Genomic DNA, 11,628 nt, shown 5'->3' with positions numbered 1-11,628 from the left:
CACCAAGGGATCACTCTTAAATTCAGTATAGCAAGGCAACCTGATATTAAGTTCTTGATGTGAAGCAATAAAAGTACCTAAGATCACTAGTGAAATCTTCTTGTCAAGAATGTTTAACTCGAATCCAGTCAAGCCTTACACAGTTTATAGGAAACAGGGGGACTAGAAGATGTTAAAAGACAACATAAGGAACCAACCAAATCCAGAACGTGGGCCCTCCTACAAGACAACTATCCTGACTTTACAAACCCAATGTCATTTAAAAAAATGTGGGGAGACCAGTCTAGACTAAAAAGACTGGAGATCTACAACCAAATGCAATGCATAACATTGACTGATTCCTGGTTGGGGGAATGGGGGAAGCTGCTATTAAAAAACTCTTGGAAAATTTGAAGAGATTAAATATTTGAAGATACTAAAAATTATTGTCAGTTTTCCTTAGGTGTGATCATGATATTGCGGTTATATGGGAAAATCTCCTTGTTCTTAGGAAGTACATGCTTAAGTTTTTAGAAGTGAAATATCATGAAATTTACTTTAAAATAGTCCAGCAGTTTAGCTGGGAAAGGGAGGATTGCCAAAATCTGTCTTTGACCTACAAAACTAGCAATATGGTTTAGCCTAATAAATACATAAAGAGAGTTAAAGCAAGCTTGGCAAAATGTTAGCAATTGTGGAATCTAGGCGGTGGCTACACAGGTGTTTATTGTACTATCCTTTTGACTTTTCCAGGTTGGAAATTTTTTATACTAAAAAGTTTGGGGATGGGTGCTCTTCTCAGAAATATTTTCCTTAGAAGACATCTATCAAATTTACCTTAAATTTGAGCCAGCCCTGATGGCCTAGTGGTTAAAAGTACCTCGCTCTCTGCTTCGGCACCCCGGGGTTCAGTTCCCGGGTGCGGAACCACACCACTTGTCTGTCAGTAGCCATGCTGTGGCCATGGCTCACATAGAAGAACTAGAAGGACTTACAACTAGAATATACAACTACGTACTGTGACTTTGGGGAGGGGGAGGAAAAAAAGAGGAAAACAACAGACGTTAGCTCAGGGTGAATCTTTCTCAGGAAAAAAAAAAAACTTACCTTCAGTTTTAAAGTACCTTAAGTATTTTAAAGAAGTGGTTTGTTTTTCCTCATTTGCTTACTCGCCATCCACTTGAAGAATGCTCCTAAAACCTGCCTTAATTATTGCAAGTAATATTTTAAAGCTAGAATAGGCCTAATATAAAACCCACAATAACCAGCACAAGATTTATAGGTGTAAACATCTGGTTTTATACCCAAATAACAAACTTAACAGCAGTAAAACAAATCGTTTATTACAGTATATAATGTGTTATATTAAATTTACACAATGATATATAAAAACACATACTGTTTATATCATACAGCAATTTAACATCAACAGGAATATCAAAACAAATACTACCCATGCAAAAAACATGCATATATTGGTATAAAAAAGGCAATTTTACACAACACTGTTTACCAAAAAGTTTTCTTTTTAAAAAAAAGCCCTTCCAGACAGGGTGAGTGGTCCAATCTGGACTGGATTGCACTAGTGTGTTCGGGCCAATGCTTAGGTGGTACAGCGCTCAGTGAGCAATTCCGGGCTTGGAGTCATGCCCAAGAGTTACTTCATTAAGAGGGAATTTCTCTGTACCCAATGGCCAAAATTTTATCCCAAAGGCAAGTCCTCCAAGGGAAGAATGGTTGGATCTGCTGCAAATTAGGGAGAAGGAGAAAGGCATCAAAATGGTGGATAAACAGCCCTAGAAGGGGTTACTATAACCAGAGCCTAGGCACCAAGTGTGGCAGAAGTTTTAGTGAATCCTTTTAAGATATTACCAGCTCCCTATCCAGGTCACCAGCTCTCTGGATTTAGGGTCTGGTCTTCAAGTTCTGAGTCCAGTAAGCCAAACAGTTCTGAGAAGAAAACAGAATTGGGATACATTTGAGAGATGTAGACTATATTAAAAAAATTACAGAAAACAATGACTGTCCCTCATACCTAATTCACACAGGTGTACGTAATGCCCCTCCACAGAAAAACCCTCATGGAGACACTGCCCTAAAGAACCAAGAAGCAAATGTGTGTCCTGAAATTCCATCTACCTGACCTTCAGATCAAAAGGTCTCATCCCAACCAGACTTGAACATCAAAACCCGCGCCTTCACAGATGCTCAGAACATTTAAAGTAAAAATCACCTGATACCACAAAATTCCTTCACTATCACCACCATTAAAAACTCGGTATTTACTTCTAACCAGCAAAACATTCTTTACCTTCCATTCAAGGCACTAGTGTCCACACATGACGAAGATGAGACATAATTTACCTCGGTTTTATTTTAACAAAAGGAAAGCATTCCGTGAAATTATGACACAAAAACTAAGACGCCACCTGTTCTTCAGTAACTAGGAAAAAACACTTTCTACACCAATGATGTTACTCAGACGGTCGTCATCAGTTTCAAGGAGCCAGACCGAAATCGCAGGATTTTCCTCTTGAGGGTGTGTGAGGCCTTGATTTTGACGAAGGTTTTGGCGGGGTTGCCGTGCAGGTCGGCGGCTGGGACCGCCTGGAGAGGGAGGGTCTGCACGAACGGCGACCACATGAAGCCCCCGCTTTCTTCCGAGTCGCTGGTGCTGGTGCTCTCGCCCACAAAGTCGCCCTCGCTCACGCTGGACTCGCTGTCGCCGAAGCAGTTGGTGGTGTAATTGCTGCGCTCGTCCTCGCTGGTGTCCAGCACGGTGGAGTGGAAGAGGGACTCGCACTCGGCCGAGTACTCGGAGTCGCTGGCCGCGCAGGCGTAGGGGCTGGCGAAGGGCGGCGGCGCCGCGTACAGGCCCGCGCTCCCGCGGCGGCCGCGCCGGGCCCTGCGCAGCGCCTCCTCGTAGGACGCCTCGGCGGCCGGCCGCCAGCGCCGCGAGTCGGTCCGCTTGTGCCTGGGCTTGGCCAGCAGCGCCTCACGGCCGTGCCCGTGCGCCCTGCCCCCGGCCCGGTGCCCGGCGCCCAGCGGCCGGCCCGGGAGCGCCGCCTCGGCCTGGCCGCCGCCCTTGCGGCCCTTGGCCGAGGCCTTCCTGAGCTTCCTGTTTGTATCCGCGGCGTCGGGCGGCCGACCCTTCTTGGCGGCCGCGCGGGTTCTCTCCCTCACGGCGGGCAGCGCGCCCTCGGGCCCGTGCAGGGCCTGCGCCCGGGGCTTCGGGGCCATGGCCCGGCTGCCCCGGGGCGGCCTGACGCCGGGCTGCGGCCCCGGGACGCACGGCGCCCTCCCTGGAGGCCCTTCCTCGAGGCTCTGCGAAGAAGAACCCTCGCTCTTGAGATCCAGGGCCGGCCGCTCGCCCCCCGGGAAGGCTGACGAGAGCAGCGCAGCGGGGCCCGCAGGGGGCGCCGCCGCAGGGGCCGCCTGCAGGCTGCTTTTCTGGGACGCCTTCTTCATCGGCTGGACCACTTTGCTCTCCTGCAGCGGGGCGGGGACCCGCCCAGGGCTCTCTTTTGGAGGGGCAGCTGGGATCTGACTGCTTTCTTTAGGGGACTCCCCTGTCGCAGCGGTGGGACACCGACCATGGTCCTGGGAGGCTGGCTTGGCATTTTTGGGCAGATGCTTACTCTGAAGGTCAGTGGCGGCGCCTGGCAAGCAGCACTCTGGCGGGGGCAGCCTCTTGCTTTCCAGTTGTTCTGCCTTCGATTCTTTTGACCACTGCTTCAGTGGGGAGAATGTCCCATTGTCCAAACAGGGGATTCCACCAGAGGGCAAAGGCGCCTGTTTAGAATTCTTAGGGTTCCCACTACTGCCCTGCGAGACGCCCCCAATCACTCTGACACAAACGCTGCCGTTCCTCAGAAGCCCCTTGCTGGGGTCCGCGTTCACACTGGTTCTCGGTTTGTTGGTCCTTACAGGGTGTGTTTTCTTCTGGACAAGGCTCAGAATGTAGCCATCCATTTTCTTACTGGATGAAGGGTGGGGAGCAGACCACAAGCTGCTTGGCGATCGTAAGGAAGTGTCTGTCTTGATGGGGTCCAGCTGAGGTCCGACACAAATGTCATTGGCATGGTTACCGAGCCTCTCTTCTTCCCTCAGAGGGTTGCCGGTCAAGCAAAGGAGAAACATTGGACTCTGCACGGCCACGGCGTGAAGTGGACTGGGATAGCGATACACGTCATTCCCGTTTTTAGACACCAGATCACACTGGTACTTGGGATTCACATCTGCAATGACATCAAGGGAATTAAATTGTGGTGTGGAGGGGGAACGGCAAACTGCCGCTGAGGCCTGGTCTTCACAGTGGCCTGCTTTACATTCCAACCATCCTATGAGATCTGAAAAACATTTAAAGGTACACTCTGAACAAATGAATTGGTCAGCACCAGCTTGACTCTGGCCAATTTTTATGAAGACAATTCATGGGGAGAGAGAGAATGCCAAAGAATTAAAAAATACTCCACTAGGATGAGGGGAAAAATATTTAACAAAGAAATGTTTAACAAGATATAATATATCCTCTGAAGGAAAAATGTTCAGGCATTTAAAAAGCTTTCAAATATTGAATAATATGGGGAAAATACTTTGAAGTTTAGTGAAAATCATGATATAATACCAGAGTATGATTATAATTTTATTAGTTGTGTATATGCAAAGAAAAAGTCTGAGATGAAGCATACCAAGATGCTAATAGTAGCATCCCAGTGTGGTAGGAAAGCAAGTAATGTTTACTTTCTTCTTTATTTTCTATTTTCTAAATTTTCAATAAATATGTACTGCATTTATAACTGGAAAAATAAATGTTTTTTGAGTCATTCTTTCTCTAGGTTACTCTCCCATCTGTGTTCTCTTCCTGGTTTCCCTTTAAAATACAGATAAATTATACTTTCTGTGGGCTTTCTCCTCATTCTGCATTTTTTTAGACCTAATTTTTATTGATACATGTTCGAGTATAACTTAATTGAAAGGCCAGAGAAACTGATCAAATTTCAGTAGAGACTAGCCAAATTTAAAAAATAATCACCTTATATTTTCAATAGTGACACTAAAGAATAAAACAGTATTTTTTTTTAATCAGAAGGAATTCTTGATAAGGTTTTAAAAGATTGAGTAGTAGATAGATTGATTAAATAAATTTCCTACAACTCAAAATGTAGATGCCAAAATACAATGAAATCAAGCTTTCTTGCTTAAATAAATGATTTTGATCTCTTATCTTGGCGACTATTATACATATCAAATCCCTTTAATGACCTTCAGTTAGAGAAAAATCAGTTTTTGTCATTATTTAATTTGTCCTCCGTTATAATTATATTTATTCACTCAAATATTGAAAACCTACTATGTGCCAGATTCTATGTTAATTGTTTCATTTAAGGGAAAGCTCCATGAATTTCAATGATAATTAGTAGTCTCAAGGAAAATATAGTCTACACCCAAAGTTGATCTGATTCATTTGTAAAGAAAAGACTATTATAAAAGTGCCATGTCCCCACTTCCCACCCCCACTCCCAATAAATAGCTTGTAAGAAACAGAAACCTGTCTAGCTAACATCCTTGCCCATCCCTCCTCCTCCACTACCCTGAGCCCCATCCTTGCCTTGCTTAAAGCCACATTTACCTACACTTCACCATTCATCCCTTTTCCCTACTTAGAGTAAAGGAACAAAACAGGTATCTCAGGCCCCAACGTCCAGCCCAACTGTGTCAATTATGTGAGGATGTGGCATTTGGGAGAGCAGGGGTCTGTCTTCAAGGAGAACCTATACCAAAGAGATTTTAATGGGTTTATAAAGTTTCCCCCTGAAACCAGATCTGCAGAGTGAGGGGAGTAGTTACCCATGAACTTGAGGCGCAGACACTAGATAACACAGATCTGTGCTTCCTCAAATGACTGCTGCTGACAATACACACTGTACAAACACAAAGACACCAGCCAATCAGCAGCCTCAGATGCTTAGTGTTATATTTGCATTGCCAAGATCTCAAAAACTCAGCCTTATACCCAAGTGGAGAACACAGACAAACCGAGGGTGCAGTGGCTTGTGCCAGCACCTACAGCTCCTCTAACCTCCACATTTTCTATACCCTTCGGAGCAATCACAATAAAGCAGAACTAAGGAAGGAGTCCTGCGTTTCAGCAACAACTATGCCATTCAGCAGAAGAGGAGCCTCTCACAAACGGCATATAAAACCACATCCCTCCTCTGTTCACTGAGAAGGTTGAACACAACAATTTCTGAATTCCCTTGGTGTGGTGGAAAAACATGGACCTGGCAGTTAGGCTTAAGCTTGAATCCTGCCTCTGCCACTCACTAGCTATGCAGCCTTAAATGACCTTCCCTAACCTCACTAGGCCTCATGTTTCTGATGCATAAAATGGAGCTGACACCACCAGCACCCTGCAGAAGTGTGAGGAGGAGTCAAAGGAGAGAAATGTACGCCGTACAATGCAGTACAGTGTGTAATGCATAGTGGAAATGCAGAAACTCTTCTAGTACCAACAGCAGCATGATTCTCTCTAGAGGTCACTGCAAGGATAGTCCAAAATGGGGGAAAATGGCACATGGCCTCGGGAGGCCTCATCCCACCCAACTGCTAAAAGAAAAAAGAGCTGCCATCATGCAAGGCATTCTGGAGAAACAGAGGGGCCTCTGCTCCCTGAAGTGCCAAGCAGCTCTTGGCCAGGCTGACAGATATATTTAACTTAATGTAAGCTTTAGCTTTAAATGATTAAAAGGAAAAAGCAGATCCACAGTGGTTTCCAAAGAAAATGCAAACAAGTTAAACTAACAGCAAAGGGTCAGAAACAGAGCTCAATACCTACAATATTGGCATAGGATTTCCCAAGATAAGCTGTCTTGCTGCCGTCAGAATATAAAGCTAAGTGGCACCCAAAGAGGACTGGAATAGTGGTCATCTTGGCTGTAGATGCAACTATGGCACTAAATGCAGCAAGTTGATGAAATTCTCTGAGCCTTTGTTTTTCCATCAGTAAAAGGGGTTGAAGCTAGATAACCTTTAAGGGCCTTTGACTCTTCCAATTAAAAATGTCTATCAATTCTAAAAAAGACTTACCTGCAGATTTGGGGCAACCATCTGAGATAGTCAAGCTTGCCTCCAAGGGGCAGCAAAAGCAGGTGCTGGAATGACAACTGGATAAACACTCACTGAAGACCGAGTTAGAGGAATTGGAAAGGGATCCTGAAGCCCCATCGCTCAGCTCATAAAACCCTACAAATAAAACACCATTTGGAATAAGTTCATGTCAAGCAGTAACACATTTGTGCTTAAAAGGAAAAGGGGCAATTATCTAGGCAACATAAGAAAGAGGCACTTTTGGGGGGACAATTTTGGTTCACTGGATTTAGTGTCCTGACTTTATGGTTTTATTTCAAGCAATCCTCAGGAAAAGGCAAAGAGCCCATAACTACCGTACATTTCAAAGTTAGTCTCACTCTCAAACTGACCTTCCTCCTTGACCCCGCCTTTAAAGATGTGCAACGAAAGAGACTTAGATTTGTCAAAGCCTCAACTTGATCACGAATGTTTCAGAAAGAAAAACTTGAAGAGAAAAACCCAATTAACAGAGCCAAATGGTTTAAAAGGAAAAAAAAAAAACTTTTGAAGTGGTCTCAGGAAGTTGAAGTGTGACTAATTTTGTAGCCCAGTTCTGACTTTCTCAAGTTTCAGAGGAGGACTGCTCTTCCAGAAATCTGAATAGAAGCTTTTATTTTTAAACTCAAGGGACTCAAGTCAGATCAATCTCATTATCAAAAATTTTGTCATCTGGTTGTATTTCCCTCTCATGCAACTGAACGGTAGACTGCTTTTTGTATTCTCTCTGCACTGGAAACAAACTCCATTGCCATTTGCAGGTCTGGGAATGCTGAGGACAGGGAGTGACATAGAACTCGTGGGTGCAGAATTCCCCCCTGGCGCTCACACACTCACCTGAGCTGGGCCTGCTGTCTGTCTCCAGGTGCTCTTCAGATGTCTTTTCTACATCCAGTCTCAGGTCACTTATCTGCTTGTCGAGTTCTTGCAACTGATTCAACAAACCAGCATCTCTTCTCCTCAAACAATTCTGATTAAGAAGAAATGGAGAAAGGAAAAACGAACATATTTTGGTGACAAAGAACCAGCAAGTCTGCTCTAAGTACTCAAATTACTATCTGATGAGTTCACTAAATCTTCCAAAACCAAAATTTTACTAGATGACCAGTAAAATAAAGAAAAGAAAAATAAAGAAAAACTTCAAGAATATGTCCTATGTTTAATTCCACTTTTTCACATTTTATGGTGATATAAAGTTTCTTCATAAAAACAAGACTTGCTTTTAGTTTCAACTAATATATATAAACTTTTTATTTGCAGAGTAAGAAAAAAACGCAGAGATTTTTTTAAATCCTCTGTGTACAGCCAATTTTTTACAAAACAGTACTTCACAGTAGACTCTTTAATTTGAAGTCAGACTGTAACAGATTTCCTACAATACACTATAATCTTACTGAGGTGAGATTTTCTGGCCAAATATCCTGCAGAGTTTTGTTTTCTATTAGCTGCTTTGTGGGGTTTAATCAGTCTTAGGGCCTTTGAAAGTGAGAAACGAATACTAATAGCCAGTGCCAAGGATAATGGGAGCTGGCAGAATCCAAAACCCTCCAGGGAAGGTCCATCAAGATTTGAACTCAACTCGGGTTTCCAAAGGTGACAGATCCGTAATACTAACTCGCACCGCCACCTAGTGCTTCCTATTGCTGCAAAAGCAAAAGAACTCAAAAAGGCATCTGGTTCAAATCACAAATGCCAAGCCTACAAATGGAAATAGTACCACAAACACTGACTGGACTGGAATTCTCCTGACATGCTGCCTTGCTCCCCTCCAGGGGAGGACAGGAATGTGCCACTCACAATCTTGGGATTCATGAAGACAAAAAGGTGGTATTGTAGAAGACAATGCACAAAATGCCAATGCCCGGACACAACCAGCACAAATTGGCTCAAATCAATGTTACATGCAAATCTGGTCTGCTACCAAAGAAACACAGTTAAATACCAAAACAGAGATATCACACAAACCACGATGTACATATACATATATCCTTGCATAATAGATGCATATGTATATCTACTCCTCCTGTCTGTTCTTTGATTTAAAAAGCTTGGCGACATAAACCATATGCTTATTTACTAGAATGAGTTTCTTCAGCAAAAGTGAACCAAACAAGTAAAAGCACTTTGATGCTCAAAAAAAGGAGAAATTATCTGAAAAGAGATAACACAAGACAACACTTGACAAATAACCACACAGCACCACTATGCTCCTTATTGTAGGAGGGACATTATCCAGCATGTGTCTAGTTTCAGATAGTATCACATGGTCAGGAAAGGATTTTTTTTTTTTTTTCTGTTTTCAAAACTACATTTTTGAGGTCACTGAAACAAAGCTGCCGCCATTATTCTGAGGCGGGGTCAAAAGCTGTTCATCAATACCTCAGGCACCAAAGTTCTTCTTCCCCGTTAATGAAGATGGCAGAGAATGGCTGGGACGCTGACAGAAATCCAATAAGATAAACGTTCCCCGAGAGCAGGTTCTCTGTCCTCCCACCTCCACCCCCGTCCCAGACAGCGGTACGTAGAAAATATGAGAGGAGGGGGCACTTTCTCCAGCCAAATTTCCATCTTTCGCATCTGTTTTAGCTGCCTTATACAAAGGGCTTCTATTTGGAATGAAGCAGCCGCCCAGGCAAGAGCTGGCGTGCTGGGGAGAGCCTGGGAGGGGCCGGGCTCCCCCTGCGCGCTTCCGAGTACCCGGAAAATTCAGCCTCGGACACTTAACCGCGCCACAAGCCCCCTCCTCAGCTTTTGTCCCCTCTCAGCGGGAGGACACGAAGCTAAGACCTCCAAATGAAATGGTATTTTAAATGAGTGTTTGCAGACCTTCGGGGAGAGGGCGTGCATTCGTCTAACCAGAACGATCGAAGGTCACAACCAGGCGACTACAAGAGTCCCGAAGGCAGAGCACGAGGGGAGAGCGGCCACCCCCTCCCTGCCCTCCGCGCGGGGTCGCCAGCCCCTCACCTGACACAAAGCGGGCACACGCCAGACACGCGCGGGCGTCGGCAGCCCGGCGCCGCGGGCACACGCGGGAATGGGGCCGCGAGGCAAGGCGGGGGCCCGAGCGACGCGAGCACTTCCCGAGCCCCGGCGCCCTCGCGCCCTCCCCAGGCCACCTGCCCGACCCTCGGCCCCTCTGCAGGGCCGGCCGTGCCCCACCTCCAGGCACGACCTACCAACTGCTTCCGCAGCAGCAAGATGTTCTCCTCCAAGAACTTCTCCTCCAGGCGGCTGCGCTGCGCCGCCTCCCCCGGCGGCTCCCCCGCGCGGGGCGCAGCCGCGCCCGCGGCCCCGGCGCCGCGCAGGGCGCCCCGGACCAGCAGCTCCTGGCGCTGGCGCAGGTACTCCAGCTCGGCCAGCCCGGCCAGCGTGGCCTCCTGCCGCTCGCGGGTGCGCTGCCGCTCCGTGTCCGCCTCGCCCTTCTCCCGCCAGCGCCCCTCGGGCTCCGCCGCGCGCGGCTCGCCCCGGGCCGGCGCCTGCGGCTCCAGCTCCCTCGCCGTCCCGGCCGGACTCGGCTTCATGGCTCCCGACCCCGCCGCGAGCCCCCGTCAGCGCGGCCGGGCCGCCGGGCGGAGGAGCGGGGCGCTAGCGCCGCGGCCGCGGGCTCATGCCGCCCTGCGGCGGGCGCAGCGGCCACCAGCGCTCGGGAGCCGCGCGCGGCCACCGGCTGCAGCCGTCCGGGCCGGGGCGGCGCCGTCCGCTGTCGCCGCGCGTCCCTGGCCGCGGCCCCGCCGCTGATAACGCCCTGCCCGGCGCTACGTCACGCGCGGCGGCCCGGCCACCCCGGCTGGCGCCCGCCTCCCCGCGCCGGCCCCTGGCTCCGAGGCCCGCTCCCCCGGCTGCCCCTCTCCTGTCAGGGCGCCGCTCCGCTCCGCGCCGGCTCCTCCCTCGCTCCTCCCCCGCTCTTCCCGCGGGCCTCCTCGCCCCCTTTTCGGGTTTACTGCACCCAGTTTTTGCCTCGTTCCTTATTGGTTCTTTTCCATCGCACAAAGCGAGGGGCGAGCGCCTCGGGCCCCAGCATCCTGTTACAGTCGGCCTCGCAGGCAGGGTCCGCGGGGGACGCCGCGGTGGGGCTCCCCAGAGAACTTTCTGAAACTCGAGCGAGTCGCAGCACACAATCTTAACCCTTTCCTCGCACGTCCACCGCTCAGATCCACTCAGACCGACGTAGGTTTCTTTCACCTCACCAAGCTAGGGACTACGAGTGCAAAGAATTTCTGTGCGTGTGGTGTTTCTGACTCCCCCTTGTAAAGGCAAGCAATATAAAGCACAGTGCAACGTTGTTCTAAAACTGTTTAACTCTTAGTTTTCTTGCCTTTGTTTTAATTTTTTTACAGAAGGCATTTAAAATCAGGCAGGAGGATGTCGCTGTACAGCAAGCGGTTGCATCGATTCTTTTACAAGCTCGAGGTTTAACGTTTGCGCGCGCGCCTGCGCGCTTTGGGTTTTGTTTGAGTTTTTTACTGTTTGTTATCTTGTGCAAGCACAAGAACTCCGACTCTGAAACCAGACTGCCTG

General features: G+C 47.9%; 1 protein-coding gene across 2 annotated transcripts; it reads right to left on the bottom strand.

Moving 5' to 3' along the window:
- Positions 1 to 1,301: 1,301 nt before the first annotated feature.
- On the bottom strand, positions 1,302 to 11,263 carry DACT1 (dishevelled binding antagonist of beta catenin 1). 2 transcript variants are annotated; one of them, XM_058567028.1, is made up of 4 exons: positions 10,287 to 11,263; positions 7,945 to 8,077; positions 7,069 to 7,224; positions 1,302 to 4,328 (listed from the first exon to the last, which is right to left on the bottom strand). In XM_058567028.1, the coding sequence occupies exons 1-4, from the start codon at positions 10,629 to 10,631 to the stop codon at positions 2,458 to 2,460; spliced, it is 2,505 nt and encodes an 834-aa protein (XP_058423011.1). In that variant the 5' UTR covers positions 10,632 to 11,263; the 3' UTR covers positions 1,302 to 2,457. The 2 variants fall into 2 exon arrangements, with proteins under 2 accessions (XP_058423011.1, XP_058423012.1); XM_058567029.1 differs by having other exon boundaries at positions 1,302 to 4,217; positions 10,287 to 11,257.
- Between the last annotated feature and the right edge of the window lie 365 nt (positions 11,264 to 11,628).

This window comes from Diceros bicornis, chromosome 24 (assembly GCF_020826845.1).
Source record: "Diceros bicornis minor isolate mBicDic1 chromosome 24, mDicBic1.mat.cur, whole genome shotgun sequence".
NCBI classification, from domain to species: domain Eukaryota; kingdom Metazoa; phylum Chordata; class Mammalia; order Perissodactyla; family Rhinocerotidae; genus Diceros; species Diceros bicornis.
The sequence above is the reverse complement of the archived record's forward strand: the minus strand, read 5'-3'. Positions and strand labels throughout refer to the sequence as shown.